Raw genomic sequence first — 25,957 nt, 5'->3', positions numbered from 1 at the left:
CACACATACATACATACATATATATACCACTTAAAGATGGTAAGGAAATTATAATGCAATATCCAACATTAGATCTTTTCCTGGTGTTAAAGTAGAATAATGGATTATAACCAAACTATTATGTCAAATGAAAACTTTTTAGCTAAAATTGTTAATACAGAATAAAAGTAACTTCTTGTTGGGGTGTGTGGTTCATTGGTAAAGCTTGCCTAGGCTTGCCCTCGATGTGTGATAACCCTGGGTTTTATGCTCATCCCTGAGGGTTGGGGGGGTGGGCAATAAAAGTAACTTCTCATCTTTGTGGCCCTTATTACAAGTTAGACACTACTGCCCTGGTCAGGGACCCTAAAGGCTTAGGCAGGAGGATTTCAAGTTCCATCCAGCCTTAGCAACTTAGCAAGACCTTATCTCCAAACAAAAAGGATTGGGGATGTAGATGAGTGATAGAATGCTTCTAGCTTTCCATCTTGCTACCACACAAAATAAAACAAAAAGAAGTTAAACATCCACTTTAGTTCTTTTTTTTTTTTTTTTTTTTTTTCTTTTCTTTTTTTTTTTTTTATTGTTGGTTGCACTTTAGTTCTTTTTAAAAAAATAAGTTTTCAAAAAGCTTCTGTTCCACAATCTTTTCCTAACTAATTTTCTTTAAAGATTGCCTGTGACAATCACTGATCAAATGGTAAAAATTACCTCAAAATTGGGCGGGGCATATAGTCATTTGGTAGACTGCTTGCCTTGCATGCACAAGGCCCAGGGTCTATCTCCAGCACAACACACACACACACACCAAAAAAAAAAAAAAAAAAAACACCCTCAAAATTGCTTCTGAAGTTGTTGTTGTTGAATGGCTACACCTTATTTTATGCTGGTGGGTGTATTTCTGCAATTTAGTGAACTTTGTTGAATTATTGAAAATGCCCCAGTAAAACAACTATTTGAAAATACTGCCAAAAGTCTTTAATAAAGTAATATCAATATGTTGAAATCTCTAGCTTTTTGTTATACAAATTTAGATTTTCATGTAATTAGATTTTCTTAAATTGAAATGTGTGTACCTTAAGTCAGTAATTGATTACAAAGATCCAACTTAAATGATTAGAGAAAGATATAAATTGAGATGTTGCTAGCATGTTTGCTTTCTTATCACTTGTTGAACCTCAGAAGTGTTGTTTTGTGATGATTTTCTTGGCTTGGTATAGATGTACATTTTTATAGTTTGTTTTTCCTTTTAAGGAGATAGTTTGATTATTAGATTTTGGGGGACAGGTATGATCAAATCATCACCCTAATTTTGACAAACAATGGTTTTGAGTTTATTATCCATTGAAGTTGGATTTAGAATCAGCAACTTTAGATTTATACATTTGTAATACTTTTAATTTACAGCTGATGGAGTCCATGTACAAGTGTCAGAATTAGTATTCTTGATGCTCAGCATTAGTGAAATAATGTCATTAGTTTTTCCTTGTTCTCTTTCTTCTTCCCATTTTTTTCCACCCATGATTTTTTTTTTTTTTAAGATAGAGTGAGAGAGGGAGGGAGAGAGAGAGAGAGAGAGAATTTTTTAATATTTGTTTTTTAGTTTTCGGCGGACACAACATCTTTGTATGTGGTGCTGAGGATCGAACCCGGGCCGCACGCATGCCAGGCGAGCGTGCTACCACTTGAGCCACATCCCCAGCCCCCCACCCATGAATTTTTGGTGGTTCTTTTGTTTAGCATAAATAGCTTCACCTGACATCGAAGATGGAAATATGAAATTTCCCATTTTATTTTTAATTAATTACCATGGCATTATAGTCCTATGATTGATTTTTTTTTTTAATCGAGATTTAGTAGCTAGTAAATGTCATTTATGTTGCCCAGATACATATTTCTTGGCAAGGTAGTTTATAAAGTTTTAACTCTACAGAAGTGGTTTCCGCCCTGCCCCCCTTCTTTCTGGTTGGGGTGTGTGTGTGTGTGTGTGTGTGTGTGTGTTTGGAATTGTTCCTGGAGAGGCAAATCATTTGATTTCTAATGCCACGGAAAATGTCCATATTATCAGATATTGTTTTGGCTTGATTAATATAAAACATTATTTGCTACTTAGGATGCTTTAGAGATTTTGCAGATTTTTTCTAATTTTGAAAGCATTTTAATATTTTAAAATGAAGAATCCTGACATTTGCCAGTATTAAAGTAATTTTTGTTTTACGTTGACTTTTTCCTCCGTTAGTGCTTAAAAGACCATAGTTTTTTCTCTTCTTTTAAAAAAATGTTATTTTCTAAGTTTGATTTGGTCTGTTTTCTGCTTTAGGAAAGACAGCAACATGTAGAAGCTGTTGAGTTGAAGGCTAAAGAAGTTCTCAAAAAATTATTTCCAAAGGTGTCTGTCCCTTCTAATTTGGTAAGAATAATTTATTACTTTTTTAACATGACATTATTCAAGAAAGTTGAAAGCACAGTATTTGCTGTCAACACTTGGTTTTGATAGTGTGTCGATACCTTAATCTGTCCCTTCATTAACCCAGGGTGCTTTTGAGTAGTTATAAAAGATACCTTGTTTCACAACTCATGTATATATTCATCTGAAACTTTTGTTGTATTCTATAAAATTTAGAGAATTATAAACATCTGGGAAAGAATTGTTTCTGAATGGTCAATAAAACAAATAATATTCTTAATGGTTTTGCTCAAAGTAGAACTTAATTTTAAGTGATTACTTCTTAGTTGTAGCAACATTTTATTTCTTTATGTACTCAATACTATGAATCCAACCTCTAAATTGTAAAACTCAAGATTTTGGTCATCTTATTAACTTCTTCAAGCAAAAATCTTAAAGATAATAGAAAACAACTTGATTTATGTAAGGATGTACATAATTTAAGTAGGAAAGAAAAGTTAATTTGGTTCAGAAGATTACACAGAAAGTATTTGAGAGCAGAGAAGCCCAGTGAATATGCACGTGTTTCTTAAAGTGGTGGGGTACATCTTTTTTATTTTAATAGAAAATAGTTTATGTGTTCAGAAGAAGAGGTACTGGAATAGTGAGCCCAATATCCTTCTTGAGCAATTATCAATATATGCCATGTATCAATATATAAACAGTCTTGTTTTACCTCCCATCTTGCACTGCATGGATTATTTTGAAGGCATTCAAACAACAGTGTTTCTTTTAAAAAAAAGAATTCCTTTAAATATAGTATTACATTAAGAAATATATTCTTCATTTTGTATATTTAGTCATTGCTTGCATTTCTCCAGTTGTGATATAAAATTGTTTCAATTAAATAATAACTCATTATAGTTTATTTTAATCAGAACCCAAATAAGGTGATGTCTTTTTAAAATTGTATCAGTTTTCTTTTATTTATCAACATCCCTCCACTACCATCTTTTAAACTTGGTAGATTTGCTCTGCAGTTTCCTGTAGTTTGAATTTAGCTTGACTGCATCCTGGGTGTCAGTATGTTTCCCTGTCCTTTGTGTATTAGTAGAAGCCGTCTGATCAGATTCAGTTTTAATATTTTGGTGGTATGGGTACAAGACCACTTCATAGTCAGTGATGTGTGCTTCCATCATGATGAGGTCAATAATGTCTGCTTTTTTGTAGGCCCATTGGAACTTATTTAGGCTTCACTACAATTATTTTAACAGAACCTTACTAAACTTTGCTAGCAGCTATACTTTGTAGTATAACAAGATGCTTTTCATTTATTGTATACATTTCCTGCCCAAATATGGAGTGAACTTTTTCCAAGGAGTTCTGGTTCCTTTAAGTGTGGGTGCTTAGGGTAGTGTAAGTAAACTTAACAGCCTAATCTATGTGTAGTCTTATACTACCTACATTTAATTCAAGTAAAGAGAGAAAACTTTTTTGTTTCCATTTTAATTATAGAGGATATATTCAGGCTTGACCAGCTTAGTAGATCAGTTCACTTATTGTTGAACTGATGAAATATCTAGCCCTGGGTAAACATAGAAATACACTGTCAATTCAAATGCTATTGTTACATTGAATCTAGGAGGAGGGCTTACTGTGAATATATTTTATAATTTTCTTTTGTGGCCATATCTATTTTTGTTTCTACTTTATTAATGGAAATACAATTTAAAGATTTATTTATTTGGCAGTATTAACCAAGAGAGTTAATGACTGATAGTTGCTGTTTTTCAAAGATTGTGAAAGACTACCAACAGCAAAAATTTTCTTCTAAATGTGGCATATTCATTTTGATTTCTTTTAAATTTTGGTACGGAGGATTGAACCCAAGGCCTTGCATGTGCTAGTAGGCAAATGCTCTACCACTGAGCTACATACCCAGCCCTTTTTGTTTTGAGACATTGCCCAGACTGGCCTTGAAATGTGTGATCCTCTTGCCTCAGTCTCCCGACTATCTAGGATTACAGGCATGTGCCACTGTGCCCAGCACAATTTCATTTTTTTTTCAGTTTTGGTTAGTGTACTGTAGTTATACATAATAGCAGGGTTTATTTTGACATATTCATAGATGCATAGTTTGCTCCATTTCAGTGAATTCATTGTTAATAGTAGTAACCCCTTGACAATAACCAAATGACTAAAAATTTATAAATCACCAATAAAACATGGAAGATATTCTTTGGCTTTTGTTCATGTACTTATTAAAAAGTAAATACTTCTGCGTATTGTCTGTATCTGAAAAATACATTAACTAATAGACTTTTATACATTAGATTTTTTTTTTTTAATTTGCTGTTTGCTGTTGCTGTTTTGCTGAGCAAAACATGGAGAGATTAAACTATATGACCTTGGTGAGGGAGATTTATAAATGTTAAGTGATTAAATCAGTTTTTCATCTAATTTTAAATCTCAATATTTGAAACTGTTAAGTAGAAGTTTAATCATATACTTGGAGTTGTGGTTCAAATTTATAATGTAAAAATGTCATTCTTTTATAAAATGGAAAAGCTATGTAAACAATGTGATGTTGAAGGTATTGTACTATGGGGGTGATCTCAGCATCTTATTTCTATTCTTATTTGGTAGTTGATAGACCATCTCAGATTCAGCCACAGAAGTAAAATGCTTTATAAGAGTTAACAGAAACATAGTGTTCCTTTTTGAGTTAAACTAAACTGAAGAGTTAAGAGAGGTATAAGAGGAAATTTTGATTTGTAATGTTGAACAAATACTCTTTTCATCAGAGTTTAAAATTCACAAAGGAAGCTTGAAAGATTTAGAATAATTTACTCTGAAATTTAGAATGTCTAAAACTAGAATATGTGTTATTCATGTCAGCTAACCTCCCACACCTCAATGTCTTTATAGTTTAATCTCTCCATGCGGATCTACTTATCAAAACAGCAATAGGAAGCAATAAAATATTTATTTCATGTATAAAAGCCTTTTTAAAGCCAATGATTTCATTAAATTATGCTAATAACAAAGAAGCTTATTTCTTGATGTTTCAAGATAAATATTTTCTTATCCTTCATATCTTACAAGTTGAGGTTTTTGTTGGATTTGAGGAATTGTTTGCACATGCATGTCATTTCTCATTATGACTTTAAAAGTAATTTATAATATAAGTTTTTAATTTGATGTAGCATTTTCAGGAACCCCTAAATGCTATCAAAGAATTTGAAATCCTCTGGGCAAAACTTAACTTACAGTTTTTTAATTCAGAGTACTTAGTTTTTAAGCACTGTTGTATTTGAAAAGAAGTTTTTAAAAATTAATTATTCTTGATTTCCAGTGATTAAAGATTGAGTTCATTGGTCCTGGTGCTAGTAAGTGGTGGAAGCCAGGTTTGAGCCTTGGTCTTCTATCTTTGAGTTCAGAATTGAATTGCAAATATTGTTTGTCAGGATAAATAGGAATTTTATTTTGATGGTGGTGCATAGGTATATTTTTAGTGTTTAATTTCAAGACTACGCTATTTTCAACTTATGAAAGTTACATTGCCTCTTTAATATTTCTAATGAGATGTTATCTGTGGAGTTTTCTTTTATATTTGTCTACTTTAGTTATTTTAAATATTTGATTTATTTGTTTTAGATTTTTTTTGGAAATCGGTGACTTTGTCTTTTTCCCCCTACAGAATTACAGTGAATGGTTGTGTGGATTTGAACAGAAGGCCAAAGAATGTATAGCTGGAACTTCAGGTTCAGAGGAGGTTAAGGTTGGTATAAAAAGTGAATTGTCCATATTTAAACATGGAAAAAGGAGTAAATCAGAACTTGTTTTCATAAACTCTGGAAAGATATAAAAGATGTATTTTTAGTAGGATCATGATTTTTTGAGGAAAGTATAAGAAGGTGATTTCATTTTGTATAGAGTTTAGTGAAAATACTATTAAGTTTTCCTTACATCTGATTATGTACAAAGCTAATGTCTTCCCTTTCTCTAACTCTGTGTCATAATCATTTCTAAAACAATATGTGATTATCTCTTTCTTTTTAGTTTGAGTTTAAAAAGTAATGATCAGTTGAGGTAGGTAGGTAGAGTCTTCCTGGTTTTCTTCAGTGCCTCCATATGTTCCACTAATAGTATTAAAAAACTGAATTGGAGTTTATCTTTGACCACTGAAAGTGAGGGGATTTAATATTAATATTTCTCTTGACTCTCAAGTGGCATGAATAAAATTCCTTTTCCTGTCTGTAAGATGAACATTGTAACCTTTACATGTGTGTCTACTTTGGTTTTACCATCTGACTAAAAGGCAATAAACTAATTGACTATAAAATTATGTAATCTATTTTGAGTGAGTGGACTTCAAAAGTTTTACTAGTAAACACTGAATGACCAAAAAGTCGTTTAACTTCATTGCTGCTTGGAAGGTTGAAATTTAGTGCTTCACTGTGAACAGTCTGAAACGGTTTATTGTAATGTAACATTAAATACTAAAACAAATTTGAAGAACAAATCTTGTAAAATTAGAATTTTTTTTTTTTTAATTTCATTCTTTGCAGGTTCTAGAACACAAGTTGAAAGAAGCTGATGAAATGCACACACTTTTACAGCTGGAGTGTGAAAAATATAAATCTGTCCTTGCAGAAACAGTATGAAATGACTTTTAATCTCCATTTTTATTTTATTTTTAAATCATTAACTTATTCATTCATAACCTAAATAGTTTAACATGAATTTTTCCAAACAACTATACCTTTGTCTATAGGAAGGAATTTTACAGAAGCTTCAGAGAAGTGTGGAGCAAGAAGAAAATAAATGGAAAGTTAAGGTTGATGAATCACAAAAGACTATTAAGCAGGTATTGAAAATAGAAAAACGTAAGCATTAGTTTGAGAGTGTGTGGTCTAGACTAGCAGCAGCAGCAGCATCACCTAGGAATATGTGAGAAGTGCATGGTCTTTGCCCTTCCCCAGACTTTGGAATCAGAAATGTGTAGGAGTGGCAGCAGTTTAATCTAATGAGCCCTCTGGGTGTCTGAGGCCCACTCATGTTTCAAAGTCACTTGTAGAGTATGACTAAAGGGTGATAAAATAGAATGTAAAGTGCTTTGGAAGTTACTCTGTGATACCATATGGTGAAGAGTTTGGGGTTCAAAACTAGTTTTAAAACATTGATATTAATCCATGATATATAATATTCAAGAAAAGATTAATAATTCATTTTTATGTTCATGGGACCTCAGTGTTATTGTGTAGTCTTAATTCTTCCATTTGCTTGGATTTGGAAGGATTGCCATCTGTTACTTAACTTTCTTGGGCCAAAATGTGCAGACTTTTGGGTCTCACTGGTAGTACTCTGTGTTAATGCATTTAGGGATTAAATACAGCTGATTGTCAGTTACTTGTTAATTTAAAAATCACTCACTTTTAGTTGGGCCTAATATATTGTCATACAAATGAAATGGGTTTTAACCAACATTTAAATCAAGTTACATATGACTCTTATGTTTTAAATTCTTTAAAAAATCAGTATGACTTTAAATGAGACACATTTCAAAACCTCTGTAATGTCTTTTAAATGATTCAGAATTGTACAAGGTATAAGATGTGTATCCTTGGTGGTTTGCTTGGTCTTATAATTGTTTCACATTTCAGATGCAGTCATCATTTACATCTTCAGAGCAAGAGCTAGAGCGATTAAGAAGAGAAAACAAAGATATTGAAAATGTATGTTGATTATTTGACTTGTAACTTATAAACTAATATTTGGCATTGTGGGTTGTCCATAGATCTGTGTTTTTTAAAATTTTTTTCTTAAATACTTTTTTAGTTGTAGATGAACACAATATTTTTAAATATTCATTTGTTTTTATGTGGTGCTGAGGATCGAACCTAGTGCCTCACACATGTGATATAAGCACTCTGCCACTGATCTACAGACCCAGCCCCAAAGATCTGTGTTTCAAGATAATTTTTATCTAAAAATGATCGAGTTATATTCTTAATATCTTAGGCAGTGTTTGAGTTGATATAATTTCATATTCCTAAAAGTCCTAACTTTTCATTGTGGGGAAATGTCATAAAAGGAAATCTTTAGTGTGTTAATTTTTCCTTCTTTGTTTATTGCTAGCTGAGGAGAGAACGAGAACATTTGGAAATGGAACTAGAGAAGGCAGAAATTGAACGATCTACCTATGTTACAGAAGTCAGAGAGGTACTTTAAACAGAATTTTTTCAACCTTGCTTCTCAATTCAAATTAAGCTTATAACAGAGTGATAAAATATTTCAGTATGAGTTTTTTTGTGGAAGAGCTTCCGAGTAGTATACAAAACATGGGATATCATAAGGAGATCAATCTTAAACTCTAAACTTCATTGCAGCTGAAAGATCTGTTGACTGAATTGCAGAAAAAACTTGATGATTCATATTCTGAAGCAGTAAGACAGAATGAAGAGCTAAATTTGGTAAGAAGCTTGTTCTCCACTGGGTATCAAGGAGGCTCTGAAAACACTTGTATTGACATGTGGAGAAACCATCCAAACTTATTCTTTGCTAACCATCTTTAGCTTGGCATTTTTTGTAAGTTTAAGATAATCTTTATATTCTGATGATTCCTAAGATGATTCTTCTTTTCTTAGCTCCTAACAATGGCATGTTTGGCTTCCAACTCTTTTTCAAAGTTTCCTTCATTTTATAAAGCCTCATTTCTCCAACCACAATATTTTCAGTGAATAAAGAAACGAAAGATTGACCGAGTTTTGAAGATTCTCTTCTTATTTTTTTAATATTATTTTTATTTGTAGTTGAACGTGATACCGTCATTTATTTATTTATATTTATTTTTATGTAGTGCTGAGGATCAAACCCAAGGCTTCACACATGCTAGGCGAGCGCTGTACTGCTGAGCCACAACCCCAGCCCGAAGATTCTCTTCTTTAACTTCAATAGTTAATTGGACGTCTTATTTTCTAATCTGGGAGAAGATACATGCTCTTTATTCAAGGACAGAAACTTAGTTTCTTGTTTTAACTAGTCTTTCTATAAACTACAAATAACAAAAGATTATAAAATTCCTTATCAACAAATTACTTAACACATAGTAGTCCACACAATACAGGTTTACAGATGACTACAATTAGCTAAATGTCTTAAAACATATAGTTACCTGCATTCCCATTTTTCAGTTTCTAGAAATTTATACTTGTTATTGACAGGCTTAGTTTTTAGATGAAGTTGGCCATCTTACTTTGTTTCAAACAATAATCATTCTATTTTCCTGTAACTTAAAAGTTGTTACAATATGGAGTTAGATTTTTTTTTTTTAAAGTACCTGAACATGTTTTAGGAAGATTTCAGTAAGTTTCTCATCAGTACTACTATATAAACCTAGTTAAAACTTCTTAATTCATTTGTGATTGTTCTTCTATGTTATGACAGTGATTTATGAGAATCAGTTTTTTGAGCTGGGCTATATGAGAAATTATTTCTCACAACACACACATCTCTATTTTTTAAATAAAATATCTGTTTTATTTACCCATGCTTTATTTTAATTGAACTCATTCCCACTGCTGTGTAAGACTGGATCTGTTCATATGTTTTAGCAGGATTATGATATGCCACAGTTGTAAGTCTTTACCCTATAATAATGGGGTGGTTTTTTTTTTTTTTTAATTATCATTTCTAATTAACTGTAAAGTGATTTTTGCCTTTTAACTTTAGTGTTCAGTGGCTGATTCAGCCTCTATCTTAAAACGAGCATGGAGGATTATAGCTACATCTCCATTTAGCCTGGTGTTCTCTTTTGTAACATTTTTTTTTGCCCCTTTATGGTTCTGTCAAAAAACCATTTCAAGTGGTACTTGCTTTCATTTTTTTTCCCCTTAGGCTTGAGTTTGAAATCTTATTTTAGTCTTGGTTTGCTCAGGTTAACTATTGCCACATTTTAAGGTAGAATAATTTTTGTTTGCCTGTACATACTTTGTGTTCTTGGACCAAAAGATTAACCTCTCTGACATAAGTATTAAACACAAAGTTTAATAAAGAAACAAACACTACTTTGGTATTTCAGTTGTACCCCAAATACAATTTCCAAATGGAATGCTCCCCGCACCTGGCCAGTAATTCTCCCTCCAATTTTAAATGTCAGTATCTTATATTTTTCCCTTTTTAAGTCTCTAGAACTGTTTGGACAGTTATGCCTATGGGTGCAAGACAAAAACAGCTAACTTGATTAAGTTTAAAAAGAAAGTTATTGTTGGGCAGCATAGTTCATTCCCCTCATATTTTATTCAAACAGTTGTCAGGGAAGAGGCATTCTGTATTGGCACTAGAGTTTTATAGATTTTTATAACTCGAAAAGTTGGTTATTAAGAAGTATGATCTTGCATTGCTTTTTTTAGTCAAGTCTTTAATGGATGATCAACATTTAAGTTCTTCATTTTACTGGATTTGTAATCTTCTATTCAATGTCTTTAAAAATAACATACAATTGATTCTTTAATTGAACTATGTAGATTAAGAAAGCCTTTAAAAACGAATTGGTAACATTTTTATTTGTCTTTTAATTTGGGATGATTTCAATAACTTTGAATAGTGACTCCTTTAAAAGGCGCTTTACAGGAATTTGATTTGTTTTTTGCATTTGTAGTTTTCTATTTCAAACTCTAGTTCATTTCTATAGTTTTTCTTATGTGTAGCTCTACAGATGGAAACCTCCATTGCTTAGCTTTTCTGTACACCTGGTGTAGCATATTGGCTAATCCACTGTGCATAATAACTGTTAGTGATCCTGTTCTTTCATACTCTAGTTTCTAAAGTCCTAGAGGTATTGGTATAATCAAAGAAGCGTGCAAATTAAGTTAATTGTGGTGTTCCTTTATTTTTTTTTTTTTTTTACAGTTGAAGACCCAGTTAAATGAAACAGTCATAAAACTTAAAACTGAACAAAGTGAAAGACAGAAGGTAGCTGGTGATTTATATAAGGTAAGGCTGCTTGACATGGAGACACAATATTGTGAGCCTGTGTTGTGCCTTGTATCTTAAGAAAACACAGTTAATTTTGGACTTTTTCTTTTGTATCCTTATAAATTGAAGCTGGCTCTTTTTATAGTTTTGACTTATTTTCCATTATTTTTAATTCAGTTCATTTCATCACATTTTATAATTATAAAACAGTAAAAATTTAAATTTAATTATAAAATCAGATTACATCCATATTTTTTAAATTGGGACTTCACATGTGTAGTCATTTACAAAGTACACATCTATTGATCTTTATGGGTAAAACTGAAAGATGTCTATATTTCTGTTGTTTCAGAAATTGCTTTCATTTATTTCTTTGTACAAATGCATATTTCTTAATCTCATAATAAATGGATGAGTTTTTAGGGTTGCATATTTTATTATTTTTAGGGTTGCATATTTTATTATTTTTATTAGATTTACCGTTTATTTGTATTTCTGACGTGTGTGTGTGTGTGTGTGTGTGTGTATGTATACTGAGGGCTGAACCCAGGAGTGCTTTACAACACTCAACTACCTCCCTACATCTGCAGCCCTTTTTAATTTTGAGATCAGGCTATGTTAAGTTGCTGTCTGGCCTCAAATTGGGGATCCTCCTGCCTCAGTCTCCTAAGTTGCTGGTTTATAGGCTTGTGCCACAGCGCCTATCATGAGACACTTTTAATAGTAAAGTTCATATGTGCTTTAAAACTGTGGTAGTGTTTATGGGAGATACAGTCATTAACAAAGCAAGTATGTCACTTTCTTGGAACTGCAACATCAAGGGGTATGCACATCTTTAACTCCCGCCCTTCCAGAATTGAGGTTTGAACCAGGAATGTTCTACCACTAAGCTATATCTCCAAACTTCTTACTTTTTTATTTTGAGATGGGGGTCTCCCTAAATTGCTAAGGCAATTTAAACTTGTGATCATTTTGCCTCAACCTCTTAAGTCACTGGGATTACAGGTGTGCTCTGCCACACTCAGTTTAAATTTTGATAGTTACTATAAATTGATACCCCCCAATCCTATAGTGATTTATATTCCTCCCTGCAAGTTCTTGTTGCCTTATACCCTCACCAGTATTATATACTGTCAAACATTTAAATATTTGATATTCTAATAGATTTTTTTATAAATATTTTATTTTTAAAAATATTACCTTTTAAAGTAGGAAAGGAGTATTTTTGATGGTTCTACATGCTTACAGCTTGTAATTATTGTTATGTAAAAGTTTAGGAATCCAGAATTGCTTCACATTATTTTAATGTAGGAAAAAAATGTGAATTTAGAGAATTTTAGAGTACAAACCTTGATATGTGGTACACTGTCAGGGTTGAGCTATGAATTTTTTTGATGTGTTGTTCTAATTTTTGACCCCTGAATCAAAATTAAAAGTATGCAGTTTTTGGTTTTTTTTTTTTTCTAGTCTTGTGGGATTCTCTTTTTTTTAAATTTTTTATTGTTGGCTGTTCAAAACATTACATAGTTCTTGATATATCATATTTCACAATTTGATTCAAATGGGTTATGAGCTCCCATTTTTACCCCATATACAGATTGCAGAATCACATCAGTTACACATCCATTGATTTACATATTGCCATACTAGTGTCTGTTGTATTCTGCTGCCTTTCCTATCCTCTACTATCCCCCCTCCCCTCCCCTCCCCTCCCCTCCCCTCCCCTCTTCTCTCTCTGCTCCCTCTACTGAGATTCGTTTGTCCCCCTTATATTATTTTTCCCCTTCCCCTCACTTCCTCTTGTATGTACTTTTGTATAACTCTGAGGGTCTCCTTCCATTTCCATGCATTTTCCCTTCTCTCTCCCTTTACCTCCCACCTCTCATCCCTGTTTAATGTTAATCTTCTTCTCATGCTCTTCGACCCTACTCTGTTCTTAGTTACTCTCCTTATATCAAAGAAGACATTTGGCATTTGTTTTTTAGGGATTGGCTAGCTTCACTTAGCATAATCTGCTCTAATGCCATCCATTTCCCTGTAAATTCTATGATTTTGTCATTTTTTAATGCAGAGTAATACTACATTGTGTATAAATGCTACATTTTTTTTATCCATTCATCCATTGAAGGGCATCTAGGTTGGTTCCACAGTCTAGCTATTGTGAATTGTGCTGCTATGAACATCGATGTAGCAGTGTCCCTGTAGCATGCTCTTTTTAGGACTTTAGGGAATAGACCGAGAAGGGGAATAGCTGGGTCAAATGGTGGCTCCATTCCCAGCTTTCCAAGAAATCTCCATACTGCTTTCCAAATTGGCTGCATCAATTTGCAGTCCCACCAGCAATGTACAAGTGTACCTTTTTCCCCACATCCTCGCCAGCACTTGTTGTTGTTTGACTTCATAATGGCTGCCAATCTAACTGGAGTGAGATGGTATCTTAGGGTGATTTTGATTTGCATTTCTCTGACTGCTAGAGATGGTGAGCATTTTTTCATGTACTTGTTGATTGATTGTATGTCCTCCTCTGAGAAGTGTCTGTTCAGGTCCTTGGCCCATTTGTTGATTGGGTTGTTTGTTCTCTTATTGTCTTATTTTTTGAGTTCTTTGTATACTCTGGATATTAGGGCTCTGTCTGAAGTGTGAGGAGTAAAGATTTGTTCCCAGGATGTAGGCTCTCTATTTACCTCTCTTATTGTATCTTTTGCTGAGAAAAAACTTTTTAGTTTGAGTAAGTCCCATTTGTTGATTCTAGTTATTAACTTTTGTGCTATGGGTGTCCTATTGAGGAATTTGGAGCCCGACCCCACAGTATGTAGATCGTAGCCAACTTTCTCTTCTATCAGACGGCGTGTCTCTGATTTGATATCAAGCTCCTCGATCCATTTTGAATTCACTTTTGTGCATGGCGAGAGAAAGGGATTCAGTTTCATTTTGTTGCATATGGATTTCCAGTTTTCCCAGCACCATTTGTTGAAGATGCTATCCTTCCTCCATTGCATGCTTTTAGCCCCTTTATCAAATATAAGGTAGTTGTAGTTTTGTGGATTGGTTTCTGTGTCCTCTATTCTGTACCATTGGTCCACCCGCCTGTTTTGGTACCAGTACCATGCTGTTTTTGTTACTATTGCTCTGTAGTATAGTTTGAAGTCTGGTATCGCTATACCGCCTGATTCACACTTCCTGCTTAGCATTGTTTTTGCTATTCTGGGTCTTTTGATTTTCCATATGAATTTCATGATTGCTTTCTCTATTTCTACAAGAAATGCCGTTGGGATTTTGATTGGCATTGCATTAAACCTATAGAGAACTTTTGGTAATATCGCCATTTTGATGATGTTAGTTCTGCCTATCCATGAACAGGGTATATTTTTCCATCTTCTAAGATCTTCTTCTATTTCTCTCTTTAGGGTTCTGTAGTTTTCATTGTATAAGTCTTTCACCTCTTTTGTTAGGTTGATTCCCAAGTATTTTATTTTTTTTGAAGATATTGTGAATGGAGTGGTTGTCCTCATTTCCATTTCAGAGGATTTGTCGCTGATATACAGGAATGCCTTTGATTTATGCGTGTTGATTTTATATCCTGCCACTTTGCTGAATTCATTTATTAGCTCTAATAGTTTCTTTGTAGACCCTTTTGGGTCTGCTAGGTATAGAATCATGTCATCTGCAAATAGTGATAATTTAAGTTCTTCTTTTCCTATTTTGATGTCTTTAATTTCTTTCGTCTGTCTAATTGCTCTGGCCAGTGTTTCGAGAACTATGTTGAACAGAAGTGGTGAGAGAGGGCATCCCTGTCTTGTTCCAGATTTTAGAGGGAATGCCTTCAATTTTTCTCCATTCAGAATGATGCTAGCCTGAGGCTTAGCATAGATTGCTTTTACAATATTGAGGTATGTTCCTGTTATCCCTAGTTTTTCTAGAGTTTTGAACATAAAGGGATGCTGTACTTTGTCGAATGCTTTTTCCGCATCTATCGAGATGATCGTATGGTTCTTATTTTTAAGTCTATTGATGTGGTGAATAACATTTATTGATTTCCGTATATTGAACCAGCCTTGCATCCCAGGGATGAATCCTACTTGATCATGGTGCACAATTTTTTTGATATGTTTTTGTATCCGATTCGCCAGAATTTTATTGAGGATTTTTGCATCTAGGTTCATTAGAGATATTGGTCTGTAGTTTTCTTTCTTTGAAGTGTCTTTGTCTGGTTTAGGTATCAGGGTGATGTTGGCCTCGTAGAATGAATTTGGAAGTTCTCCCTCTTTTTCTATTTCCTGAAGTAGCTTGAAAAGTATTGGTATTAGTTCCTCTTTAAAGGTTTTGTAAAACTCTGCTGTATACCCATCCGGTCCTGGGCTTTTCTTAGTTGGTAGTCTTTTGATGGTTTCTTCTATTTCCTCAATTGATATTGGTCTGTTTAGGTTGTCTATATCCTCCTGACTCAATCTGGGCAGATCATATGACTTAAGAAATTTATCTATGCCTTCACTATCTTCTAATTTATTGGAGTATAAGGATTCAAAATAGTTTTTGATTATCTTCTGTATTTCTGAAGTGTCTGTTGTGATATTGCCTCTTTCATCCCGTATGTTAGTAATTTGAGTTCTCTCTCTTCTTCTCTTCGCTAGCATGGCTAAGGGTCTGTCGATTTTGTTTATTTTTTCAAAGAACCAACTTTTAGTTTTGTCAATTTTTTCAATTGTTTCTTTTGTTTTGATTTCATTAATTTCAGCTCTGATTTTAATTATTTCTTGCCTTCTACTTCTTTTGCTGTTGTTTTGCTCTTCTTTTTCTAGGATTTTGAGATGAAGTATGAGATCATTTATTTGTTGGTTTTTTCTTTTTTTAAGGAATGACCTCCAGGCAATGAATTTTCCTCTTAGAACTGCTTTCAATGTGTCCCATAGATTCCGATATGTTGTGTCTGTGTTTTCATTAATCTGTAAGAATTTTTTAATTTCTTCCTTGATGTCTTCTATAACCCATTGATCATTCAGTAACCTATTGTTCATTCTCCAAGTGATGTATTCTTTTCCCTTCCTTCTTTTATCGTTGATTTTCAGTTCCATTCCATTATGATCAGATAGGATGCATGGTATTATCTCTACTCCTTTATATTGTCTAAGAGTTTCCCTGTGACATAATATATGATCTATTTTTGAGAAGGATCCATGTGCTGCTGAGAAAAAAGTGTAACTGCTTGATGTTGGGTGGTATATTCTATATATGTCAATTAAGTCTAGGTTATTAATTGTGTTATTGAGTTCTATAGTTTCCTTATTCAACTTTTGTTTGGAAGATCTGTCCAGTGGTGATAGAGGTGTGTTGAAGTCTCCCATGATTATTGTATGGTGGTCTGTTAGACTCTTGAACTTGAGAAGAGTTTGTTTGATGAACATAGCTGCACCATTGTTTGGGGCATATATATTTATGATTCTTATGTCTTGTTGGTGTATGGTTCCCTTGAGCAGTATGTAGTGTCCCTCTTTATCCCTTTTGATTAACTTTGGCTTGAAATCTATTTTATTTGATATGAGTATGGATACTCCTGCTTGTTTCCGAGGTCCACATGAGTGATATGATTTTTCCCAACCTTTCACCTTCAGCCTATGTATGTCTTTTCCTATCAAATGCGTCTCCTGTAGGCAGCATATTGTTGGGTCTTGTTTTGTGATCCATTCTACTAGCCTGTGTCTCTTGATTGGTGAGTTTAAGCCATTAACATTTAGGGTTATTATTGAGATATGGGTTGTTCTTCCAGCCATATTTGTTTATTTATGTTACTAAACATGGTTTGTTTTCCTCTTTGATTATTTTCCCCCCTTTAGTGTCCTACCTCCCACTGTTGGTTTTCATTGTTATTTTCCATTTCCTCTTCCTGTAATGTTTTGCCAAGGATGTTTTGAAGAGATGGTTTTCTAGCTGCAAATTCTTTTAACTTTTGTTTATCGTGGAAGGTTTTAATTTCATCTTCCATCCTGAAGCTTAATTTCGCTGGAAACACAATTCTTGGTTGGAACCCATTTTCTTTCAGTGTTTGAAATATGTTATTCCAGGATCTTCTAGCTTTCAGAGTCTGTGTTGAAAGATCAGCTGTTATCCTGATTGGCTTACCCCTAAATGTGATCTGCTTCCTTTCTCTTGTAGCTTTTAAAATTCTCTCCTTATTCTGTATGTTGGGCATCTTCATTATAATGTGTCTAGGTGTGGGTCTCTTATGATTTTGCACATTCGGCGTCCTGTAGGCTTCTAGGATTTGGGGTTCTGTCTCATTCTTCAAGTCTGGGAAGTTTTCTCGTATTATTTCATTGAATAGATTGCTCATTCCTTTGGTTTGAAACTCTGTCCCTTCCTGTATCCCAATGACTCTTAAATTTGGTCTCTTGATGTTATCCCATATTTCTTGGATGTTCTGCTCATGGTTTCTTAACAGTCTTGCTGAGCTGTCTATGTTCTTTTCAAGTTGAAATACTTTATCTTCATTGTCTGATGTTCTGTCTTCTAAGTGTTCTACTCTGCTGGTAGTATTCTCAATTGAGTTTTTAAGTTGGCTTATTGCTTCCTGCATTTCTAGGATTTCTGTTTGTTTGTTTTTTATAACCTCTATTTCCCTGTATAGTTGATCTTTTGCTTCTTGGATTTGTTTATGTAATTCATTGTTGAAGTGATCTTTCATTGTCTGATTTTGCTGTCTGATGTCTTCCTTGAGACTCCAGATCATCTGAAGCATGTATATCCTGAATTCTTTATCTGACATTCCATCTGCTGCAGCTATTACCTCTTCTAACGTTGAGTTGACCTGCAATGCTTGTGGTCCTTTCTTTCCTTGTCTCTTTATACTGTTCGCGTTCCTTTCTACTTGGTGAAACTGTTGTGCTATAGAATTTTCCCCCTATATATTTATATTGGTCTTGTATAGTTGCAAAGTCTCCCTCGCAGGCGCGGGCGGCGGCTCTGTCCCTCTGCGGGCCGCTAGGCTTGTTCTGTCGGTGGTCACAGTTCTGTCTACTTTGCAGGCGCAGGCAGTGGCACTGCCCCTCTGCAGGCCTCTGGGGCTGTACTGCCAGTGGGTCGCAGGTCCGCCTACCTTGCAGGCGCGGGGGGGGGGGGGGCGGCTCTACCCTTCCTCAGGCCACTGGGCCTGTTCTGTCTCTCGGTTGCAGGTCTGGCCTGTTCTGATGGTGGTCACAGTTCCGTCTACCTTGCAGGCGCGGGGGGGAGGGGGCGGCTCTGCCTCTCAGCAGGCCGCTGCTCCTCTTCTGCCGGTGGGTCGCAGGCCCGCCTACCTTGCAGGAGTGATTGGAAGCTCTGTCCCGCTGCGGGCCACTGGGCCTTTTCTGTCGGTGGTCACAGTTCCCCTACCTGGCAGGTTCGGGGGGTGTGGGGCGGCTCTGCCCCTCAGCAGGCCCCTGGGCCTGCTCTGTGCATGGTCACAGTTCCCTCTACTTTACCGGCACAGGGGGAGGGGGCGGCTCAGCCTCTCAGCAGGCCGCTGCTCCTCTTCTGTCGGTGGGTCGCAGGCCCGCCTACCTTGCAGGAGTGATTGGAAGCTCTGTCCCGCTGCGGGCCACTGGGCCTTTTCTGTCGGTGGTCACCGTTCCACCTACCTGGGAGGCGCGGGGGGTGGGGGGCGGCTCTGCCCCTCAGCAGGCCGCTGGGCCTGCTCTGTGCATGGTCACAGTTCCCTCTACCTTGCCAGTGCAGGGTGAGGGGGCGGCTCTGCCTCTCAGCAGGTCGCTGCTCCTCTTCTGCCGGTGGGTCGCAGGCCCGCCTACCTTGCAGGAGTGATTGGAAGCTCTGTCCTGCCGCGGGCCACTGGGCCTTTTCTGTCCGTGGTAACAGTTCCCCTATCTGGCAGGCGCAGGGGGTGGGGGGCGGCTCTGCCCCTCAGCAGGCCGCTGGGCCTGCTCTGTGCGTGGTCACAGTTCCCTCTACCTTGCCTGCGCAGGGGGAGGGGGCGGCTCAGCCTCTCAGCAGGCCGCTGCTCCTCTTCTGTTGGTGGGTCACAGGCCCGCCTACCTTGCAGGAGTGATTGGAAGCTCTGTCCCGCCGCGGGCCACTGGGCCTTTTCTGTCCGTGGTCACAGTTCCACCTACCTGGCAGGCGCGGGGGGTGGGGGGTGGCTCTGCCCCTCAGCAGGCCGCTGGGCCTGCTCTGTGCGTGGTCACAGTTCCCTCTACCTTGCCGGTGCAGGGGGAGGGGGCGGCTCTGCCTCTCAGCAGGTCGCTGCTCCTCTTCTGCCGGTGGGTCGCAGGCCCGCCTACCTTGCAGGAGTGATTGGAAGCTCTGTCCCGCCGCGGGCCACTGGGCCTTTTCTGTCCGTGGTAACAGTTCCCCTACCTGGCAGGCGCAGGGGGTGGGGGGCGGCTCTGCCCCTCAGCAGGCCGCTGGGCCTGCTCTGTGCGTGGTCACAGTTCCCTCTACCTTGCCGGCGCAGGGGGAGGGGGCGGCTCAGCCTCTCAGCAGGCCGCTGCTCCTCTTCTGTCGGTGGGTCGCAGGCCCGCCTACCTTGCAGGAGTGATTGGAAGCTCTGTCCCACCGCGGGCCACTGGGCCTTTTCTGTCGGTGGTCACCTGGCAGGCGCGGGGGGTGGGGGGTGGCTCTGCCCCTCAGCAGGCCGCTGGGCCTGCTCTGTCAGTATGCAGTTTTAATCTAGCAGCATAGTTTCTTAGAAAATACTTTAAAGATATTAATCAGATGCTCAAAGATTTGGATAGGCCATGTTGTTTTTGATGGCTAAAATGGCAGTGATAGGTTCATCAGTTACCTGTCTTGATTTACACAACAGATAATGTATTTCTGTGCAATACTCAATTGAAAATGCATATATATATATATATATATATATATATAGACTGAAAAATGTTAATAAAACACGTTGTCATACAGAAAAGTAAAACAGTATATATGTTAAAATCCATTTATATTAAAATTTCTGCCAGTTTCCTGTAAGCACAGATTATGCACAGAGAGGGATCTAGATTAGGAGTCAGAATATTATAGGATGTGTGGGCCATATGTGGTTTCTCTCAGATGTTCTTTGTTTCTTTTTAAAAAATGTTTAAGATTTAAAACATTTTCAGATGTGAGCTGTACAAAAAGTCGACTAGAATTGACTGACCCCAAATGTGATTCTAACCTAAGTATCTATCATCTTTCTTTCTATTTTTTTAATTTCTTCATACAGTTTCTGGATTTGAACTTTTTGAAACAGTGAGCATGTGTTCTTATAATCTGATGGGAGAATGTAGCTATTTTCATTTTGATGCCAAAATTCTACATTGTCTTGAGAGGAGTGTGTGTGTGGTTTTTTTTTTTTTTTTTTTTTTTTGGTGGTATCCAGGATTGAGCTCGGGGGCACTCCACCCCTGGGCCACATCCCCAGCTCTGTTTTGTATTTTATGTAGAGACAGGATCTCACTGAGTTGCTTAGCACCTTGTCTTGCTGAGGCAGGCTTTGAACTCTTGATCCTCCTGTTTGAACCTCCTGGGCCCCTGGGATCACAGGCATGTGTCACTGCCCTTGGCTTGAGAGGAGGTTTAATGTTGTATAAAGTATGTAACAGAATCACTCGTTTTGCATAAATTTATTTATTGGCTACTATATTGCTTTCCTTGCAGGCCCAACAGTCACTGGATCTTATCCAGTCCAAAATAGTAAAAGCTGCTGGAGACACTATTGTTATAGAGAATAGTGAAGTTTCCTCAGAAACGGTACATATTTTCTTTAACCCAAAATCTCTGTGCTAATATCTTGTAAACTATGTGGAGATTAAATATTTGCAAGATCTGTCTCTGACCAGAAAACTGTTTCCATCAGATATTTTGTGTTCTTCTTCGTGTTGTTATTTTGATTACAGAACTGAGGATTGAACCCCAGGTTTTGTGCATGCTAGGCAAGTGCTCTACTACTATTTTGCTTTTAGTTAAAAGTCTTTTCTTCAAAATATCACCTCTCAAATGCACTGTTTTGATTGATGTTTGTTTTTACTGTTGCCTAGTGACATATTATGTTAATTTTCAAGGTTTGTGTGGAGAAAAAGAATGGTATAATGCTTAAGGGTAAAGCCTCTGGAGTTCGACTGCTTGTGAATCCTGGCCTTATGACTTCATACCTTCATGTGTAATTTTGGGCATATTATTTCATTAGTCTGTGCTTTAGTTGCCCATCTAAAAAAGGCAATGTAAATAATACCTGTAATAATAACTCTATCTTGTAAGGTTGTTGAAGGAATAAATGGGTTAATACTTAATATATCTAAGATAGTGAGTAGCAATGCCTGGCATCCAATAAGAATTCAGTATATGTTAACTGTGACTTGTGAGACTCTGCTCTTTTTTTTTTTTCCTGAAAGAAAAAATGGATTTATTTCTGATATTCATAGATTACAGATTTCTTTGTAGGTGGCTAAGTGAGAACATTTTTTGCAGCATAGGTTTTTTTTTTGGTGCCAAATAGTTGGCACTAATAGTTAGTAGTCAACATTTCTCTGTGTTTTTTGCTGTTGCTGATTTTCATGTATGTTTTCAGATTTTCATGTTTGTATTTGAAACAATAATAAAATATTTTCTGGTTTTGGTTGTACATTCCTTTTCCTAGTGTTGAAGTTCATCACTTATATCTTCTTTTCAGGAGTCTTCTGAAAAGGAGAAAATGTTTATAAGTCTAAATCAGACTCTCACACAGTTACAGCAGTTGCTACAGTCAGCAAACCAACAGCTCACAAAGGAGAAATAACACTACCAGGCCTTGGGTAAGGAGAATTGAAGTTCCGCTGTCTGTTTAAGGATAACAGACATAGTGAAGGGAGGGTGATGTGTATTTACCACAAATAAAAGAAACTCATCATTTCACTGAAGGGAATATTCATTCTTTATCTGTCTTGGAAGTTTCAGATTACAGCCTGTTTTTTTTTTTTTTTTTCCTTGGAGTTTTTCTCCAAGAAAAAGGCCTACTTTGACCTTTTTTTCAAACTCTGTTTTGTCACTTGGCTATCAGGGTATGGGCATTGCCATAATGCTTATAACTGCTTCATTAGTTTCTTATGATCTTAGTTCAAATGAACTATTTGGGTGATATTCTCTTATTTTCCCTCTGTTTATGACTTGGTAAAATGAAGTGACCATAACATTTTTATTGATGTAAGATTGCTGATCTGAGAATCAAGTCATCACAATTAATTAATTTTTACATGAATAAAGAACACAAAATTTATTATGCCTAAGGCATGTATTAGACTTCCCTTCTTTTTTGTAGTTGGGCATAATACCTTTATTTTATTTATTTATTTTTATGTGGTACTGAGGATCAGACCCAGGGCCTCGTACATGCTAGGCGAGCGCTCTACCACTGAGTCATAACCCCAGCCCTATTTCCATTCTTTTTTTTTTTTATTAGTTATTGGTGGATCTTTATTCATTTATTTGTTTATATGCAGTGCTGAGAATCGAACCCAGTGCCTCACACATGCCAGGCAAGCGCACTACCATTGAGCCACCACCCCAGCCCCTAGACTTCCATTCTTTAGGTTGGAAGCTGTTTTACTGAAGTTGGTCTTGGGGGTGATCTAAGAAATCTATTTTTTAACACCTGAAGTGAGAATTTTAATTGAGGATGAATAAATCCAAATGAGCTTTTATTGTCTATATTACCTTAAAAAGCTCCAGTTGATTAGCACTTAAAAATGACTTGTGTTCTAGCTGGTGAATATACAGGTTTTGTTCTTCTTGTTATTTGGGTTTTATGGCTTTATAAATGATTCAGGTCACACTGCCTAGGGTAGAGTATTCACACATGAACTAAATATCCTTCTTTTGAGGCGGCCATACTGTCTCACTTTTAAAGACTTCTCATCCTATGGCCAAACTGAGCATATGCTGTCTTTAAAATGCTGATTCAAGTCCGTTAACTCTCAGAAGACTTTCCTCATTCTTTAACCTATTAGCAAAAGTAATGACTCTACCTTTCCATCTTTCATCCTTGTAAAATGACCTCTTCAGTTTCTTGAAGTCACCCTTCTGCTGCATTCTCCTGTTTTCAAATTGTGAAACAACCTGGCTTCATGGGGAAACTCTTCTGTCTCACCTTCCCATGACTGCTACCTTACTCTCTCTTTATGGTCCCTTTGTTCAGTATTGAAAACATGCTCAGCGTTTTATTTTAATCATATTTTTCCTTCTAGTCAGCACCCTAATTTTTCACTTCACCTTTAACAAGGGATTCTTAAAATAAGAAACTCTCCTCGCAGTGTAGGTGCAACTTCTTTCCTTGCTGTTAGTTCTTATATCTGTTCTAGAATGGCTTCTCCTACTCCAGTCCAAAGAAACCACTTTTGCTAGCATTGTTAGTAATATCCTAAACCTGGATCTAATATTAATATAGAGCCCTTCTTTGCATTTAATAATACCAAAAGTTTATTAAATATGCTCAATGTTCTAAAGTTAGCCAACAGGCCTTTGTGTTGTAAGGGAAGGGTTTTATTTGAGGAGCGCTTTTATAAGATTGTCTTTTATCCCATGCCTTTAGACCTTATCATTATTTATTTGAGGGCGGGGATAGTTGTAAATTTCAATCTCTCCTTTCTGTGCTACTTACTTGCCTTAGGTTTATGTTCTCTTGAATAGGGCTAATAAAAATGGTTCCCAATGTTGTTCTCTTAAATATTTTCTAATAGGATTTGGCTTACATTATTAATTTTTTTTACCTGAAAACTTCTGAATCCTGACAGTTGTCTTTTTTGGAGGGATGGGTACTGGGGATTGAATTCAAGGGCACTTGATCACTGAGCCACATCCCCAGCCCTATTTTGTATTTTATTTAGAGACAGGGTCTCACTGAGTTGCTTAGCGCCTCATTTTTTCGGAGGCTGGCTTTGAACTTTCAATCCTCCTACCTCAACCTCCTGAGCTGCTGGGATTACACGTGTGTGTCACTGGCTTGTCTTTTATTTTGATTACCATTAGTGTGCATTTCTTTGAGCCTACTTGAAAGGACTGAGCTAGATCAAATGGAATTCGTATACAATGAATGTATTCAGATTGCCTTTCGTTGCTTTGTTTTAAAATGAATTTCTTTTTGATCTTTTACAGAGTGAAGTGACTGGGAAACCATTCGTTTGAGGATAACAGAAGGCATTGTATTATATTTTGCCAAATTAAAGCCTTATTTATGTTTTCACCCTTTCTACTTTGTCAGAAACACTGAACAGAGTTTTGTCTTTTCTAATCCTTGTTAGACTACTGATTTAAAGAAAAACATTTTAAAAAAGCCAACTCTGTAGACACCTTCAGAGTTTAGTTTTATAATAAAAACTGTTTGAATAATTAGACCTTTACATTCCTGAAGATGAAATAAACATGTAATCTTTTACCTTATTTTGCTCAATTAAATTGTTCAGAAGATCAAAGTGGTAAAGACAATGTAAAATTTAACATTTTAATACTGATATTGTACACTGTTTTACTTAACATTTTGGGGAGTAACTGCCTCTGACATCAACTCAAGAAAACACTTTTTTGTTGCTAATGTAATCAGTTTTTGTAATGGCAGTCAGCAAATAAAGGGTTGCTTATTATTCAAACTTGACTTATTCTAATTTTCATTGAGCTTTAACAGATTGCATTAGCACTACAGATCAACATAATATAGAACACAATAATTAATTGTAATCATGGAACAAGATAAGATAGGTCTTGACGTTCCTGTGACCTTTCTAACTGGAGCTCTGGGTCCTCTCTGCTCTGTGCTATCAGCTGTGGCCCAGCATACTGGGGGCTACAGAAAGGATGGGGCAGGCATTTAGGGTTTCAGACTTAGTATTTCACTTCTGGTAGAAAAGATCTAGTTTATTTTTATTATTACTACTATTTTTTAAAGTAATGCTAATTAACTTTTTAATTTCCCTTTTTAGGCAGTATATTATATAGTTTACATGTTACCTTTTTTACGGAAAGTTTTTCTTCATTATTGGATGAAAATGCTGCTCTCTTCAGATGTTAATAACCATTGAAAAATACCTCATTTAGAATTGAAGTGTCTCTTAGGCTATATTATGGCATCATTGCTATTTATTCAACATAACAGCCACGCTTCTACCATAGGGTCTTCGCATTTTTCTGTTTCTCTCTTTAAAACTTTTTTCTTTTTTATCATCTTTAGCTTGCTCCTTTACCATCTTGAAATCTGCTTAAATGTCACTTTTATTCATGAGGTCTTTGCTGACTAACCTGTATTCCCCCCTACCCTCCCTATTGTGCTTTATTTTTATCTATGATATCTGTAGTCTTATAATAGATACTTGGTTCCTCCTTATCCCTCTGTGAGAGCCAGACTTGGTTTCTTTGGCTCTGTGCTGTATTTTTTGTTGTTGTTGTTGTTGTTAGTATTTATTTTTTAGTTGTAGTTGGACACAATACCTTTATTTATTTATTTTTATGTGGTGCTGAGGATTGAACCCAGGGCCTCGCACATGCTAGGCGAGCGCTCTACCGCTGAACCACAACCCCAGCCCCTCTGTGCCGTATTTCTAGCCCTAAGAAAGTACTAACACTTAATTGTGCTCAAATGTTAAATGAATGGATGAAATTCATTTTTTGATTTGAGGATTAACT

The 25,957-nt window shown here is 36.2% G+C and overlaps 1 protein-coding gene across 11 annotated transcripts in view; it reads left to right on the top strand.

Annotated features, from left to right (window-relative positions):
• Ktn1 (kinectin 1) overlaps positions 1 to 24,932 on the top strand; it is a 115,722-nt gene extending 90,790 nt beyond the window's left edge. For 7 of the 11 annotated variants that reach the window (XM_046460962.2, XM_046460960.2, XM_058584641.1 and 4 more), the window contains 11 exons: positions 2,300 to 2,389; positions 6,066 to 6,146; positions 6,937 to 7,026; positions 7,143 to 7,235; positions 8,032 to 8,103; positions 8,507 to 8,590; positions 8,758 to 8,841; positions 11,279 to 11,362; positions 20,969 to 21,061; positions 21,981 to 22,101; positions 24,437 to 24,932. In XM_046460962.2, coding sequence (XP_046316918.1) covers positions 2,300 to 2,389; positions 6,066 to 6,146; positions 6,937 to 7,026; positions 7,143 to 7,235; positions 8,032 to 8,103; positions 8,507 to 8,590; positions 8,758 to 8,841; positions 11,279 to 11,362; positions 20,969 to 21,061; positions 21,981 to 22,085 — 876 coding nt within the window. In that variant the 3' untranslated portion in view covers positions 22,086 to 22,101; positions 24,437 to 24,932. The remainder of the gene's footprint in view (positions 1 to 2,299; positions 2,390 to 6,065; positions 6,147 to 6,936; positions 7,027 to 7,142; positions 7,236 to 8,031; positions 8,104 to 8,506; positions 8,591 to 8,757; positions 8,842 to 11,278; positions 11,363 to 20,968; positions 21,062 to 21,980; positions 22,102 to 24,436) is intronic. The other 4 variants (XM_046460968.2, XM_046460966.2, XM_046460967.2 and 1 more) reach the window with 1 other exon arrangement.
• Positions 24,933 to 25,957: the final 1,025 nt, after the last annotated feature.

This window comes from Marmota monax, unplaced genomic scaffold (assembly GCF_021218885.2).
Source record: "Marmota monax isolate L192 unplaced genomic scaffold, Marmota_monax_Labrador192_F-V1.1 WCK01_AAM20220418_F8-fsc00001, whole genome shotgun sequence".
Classification (NCBI taxonomy): Eukaryota; Metazoa; Chordata; class Mammalia; order Rodentia; family Sciuridae; genus Marmota; species Marmota monax.
The sequence above is the reverse complement of the archived record's forward strand: the minus strand, read 5'-3'. Positions and strand labels throughout refer to the sequence as shown.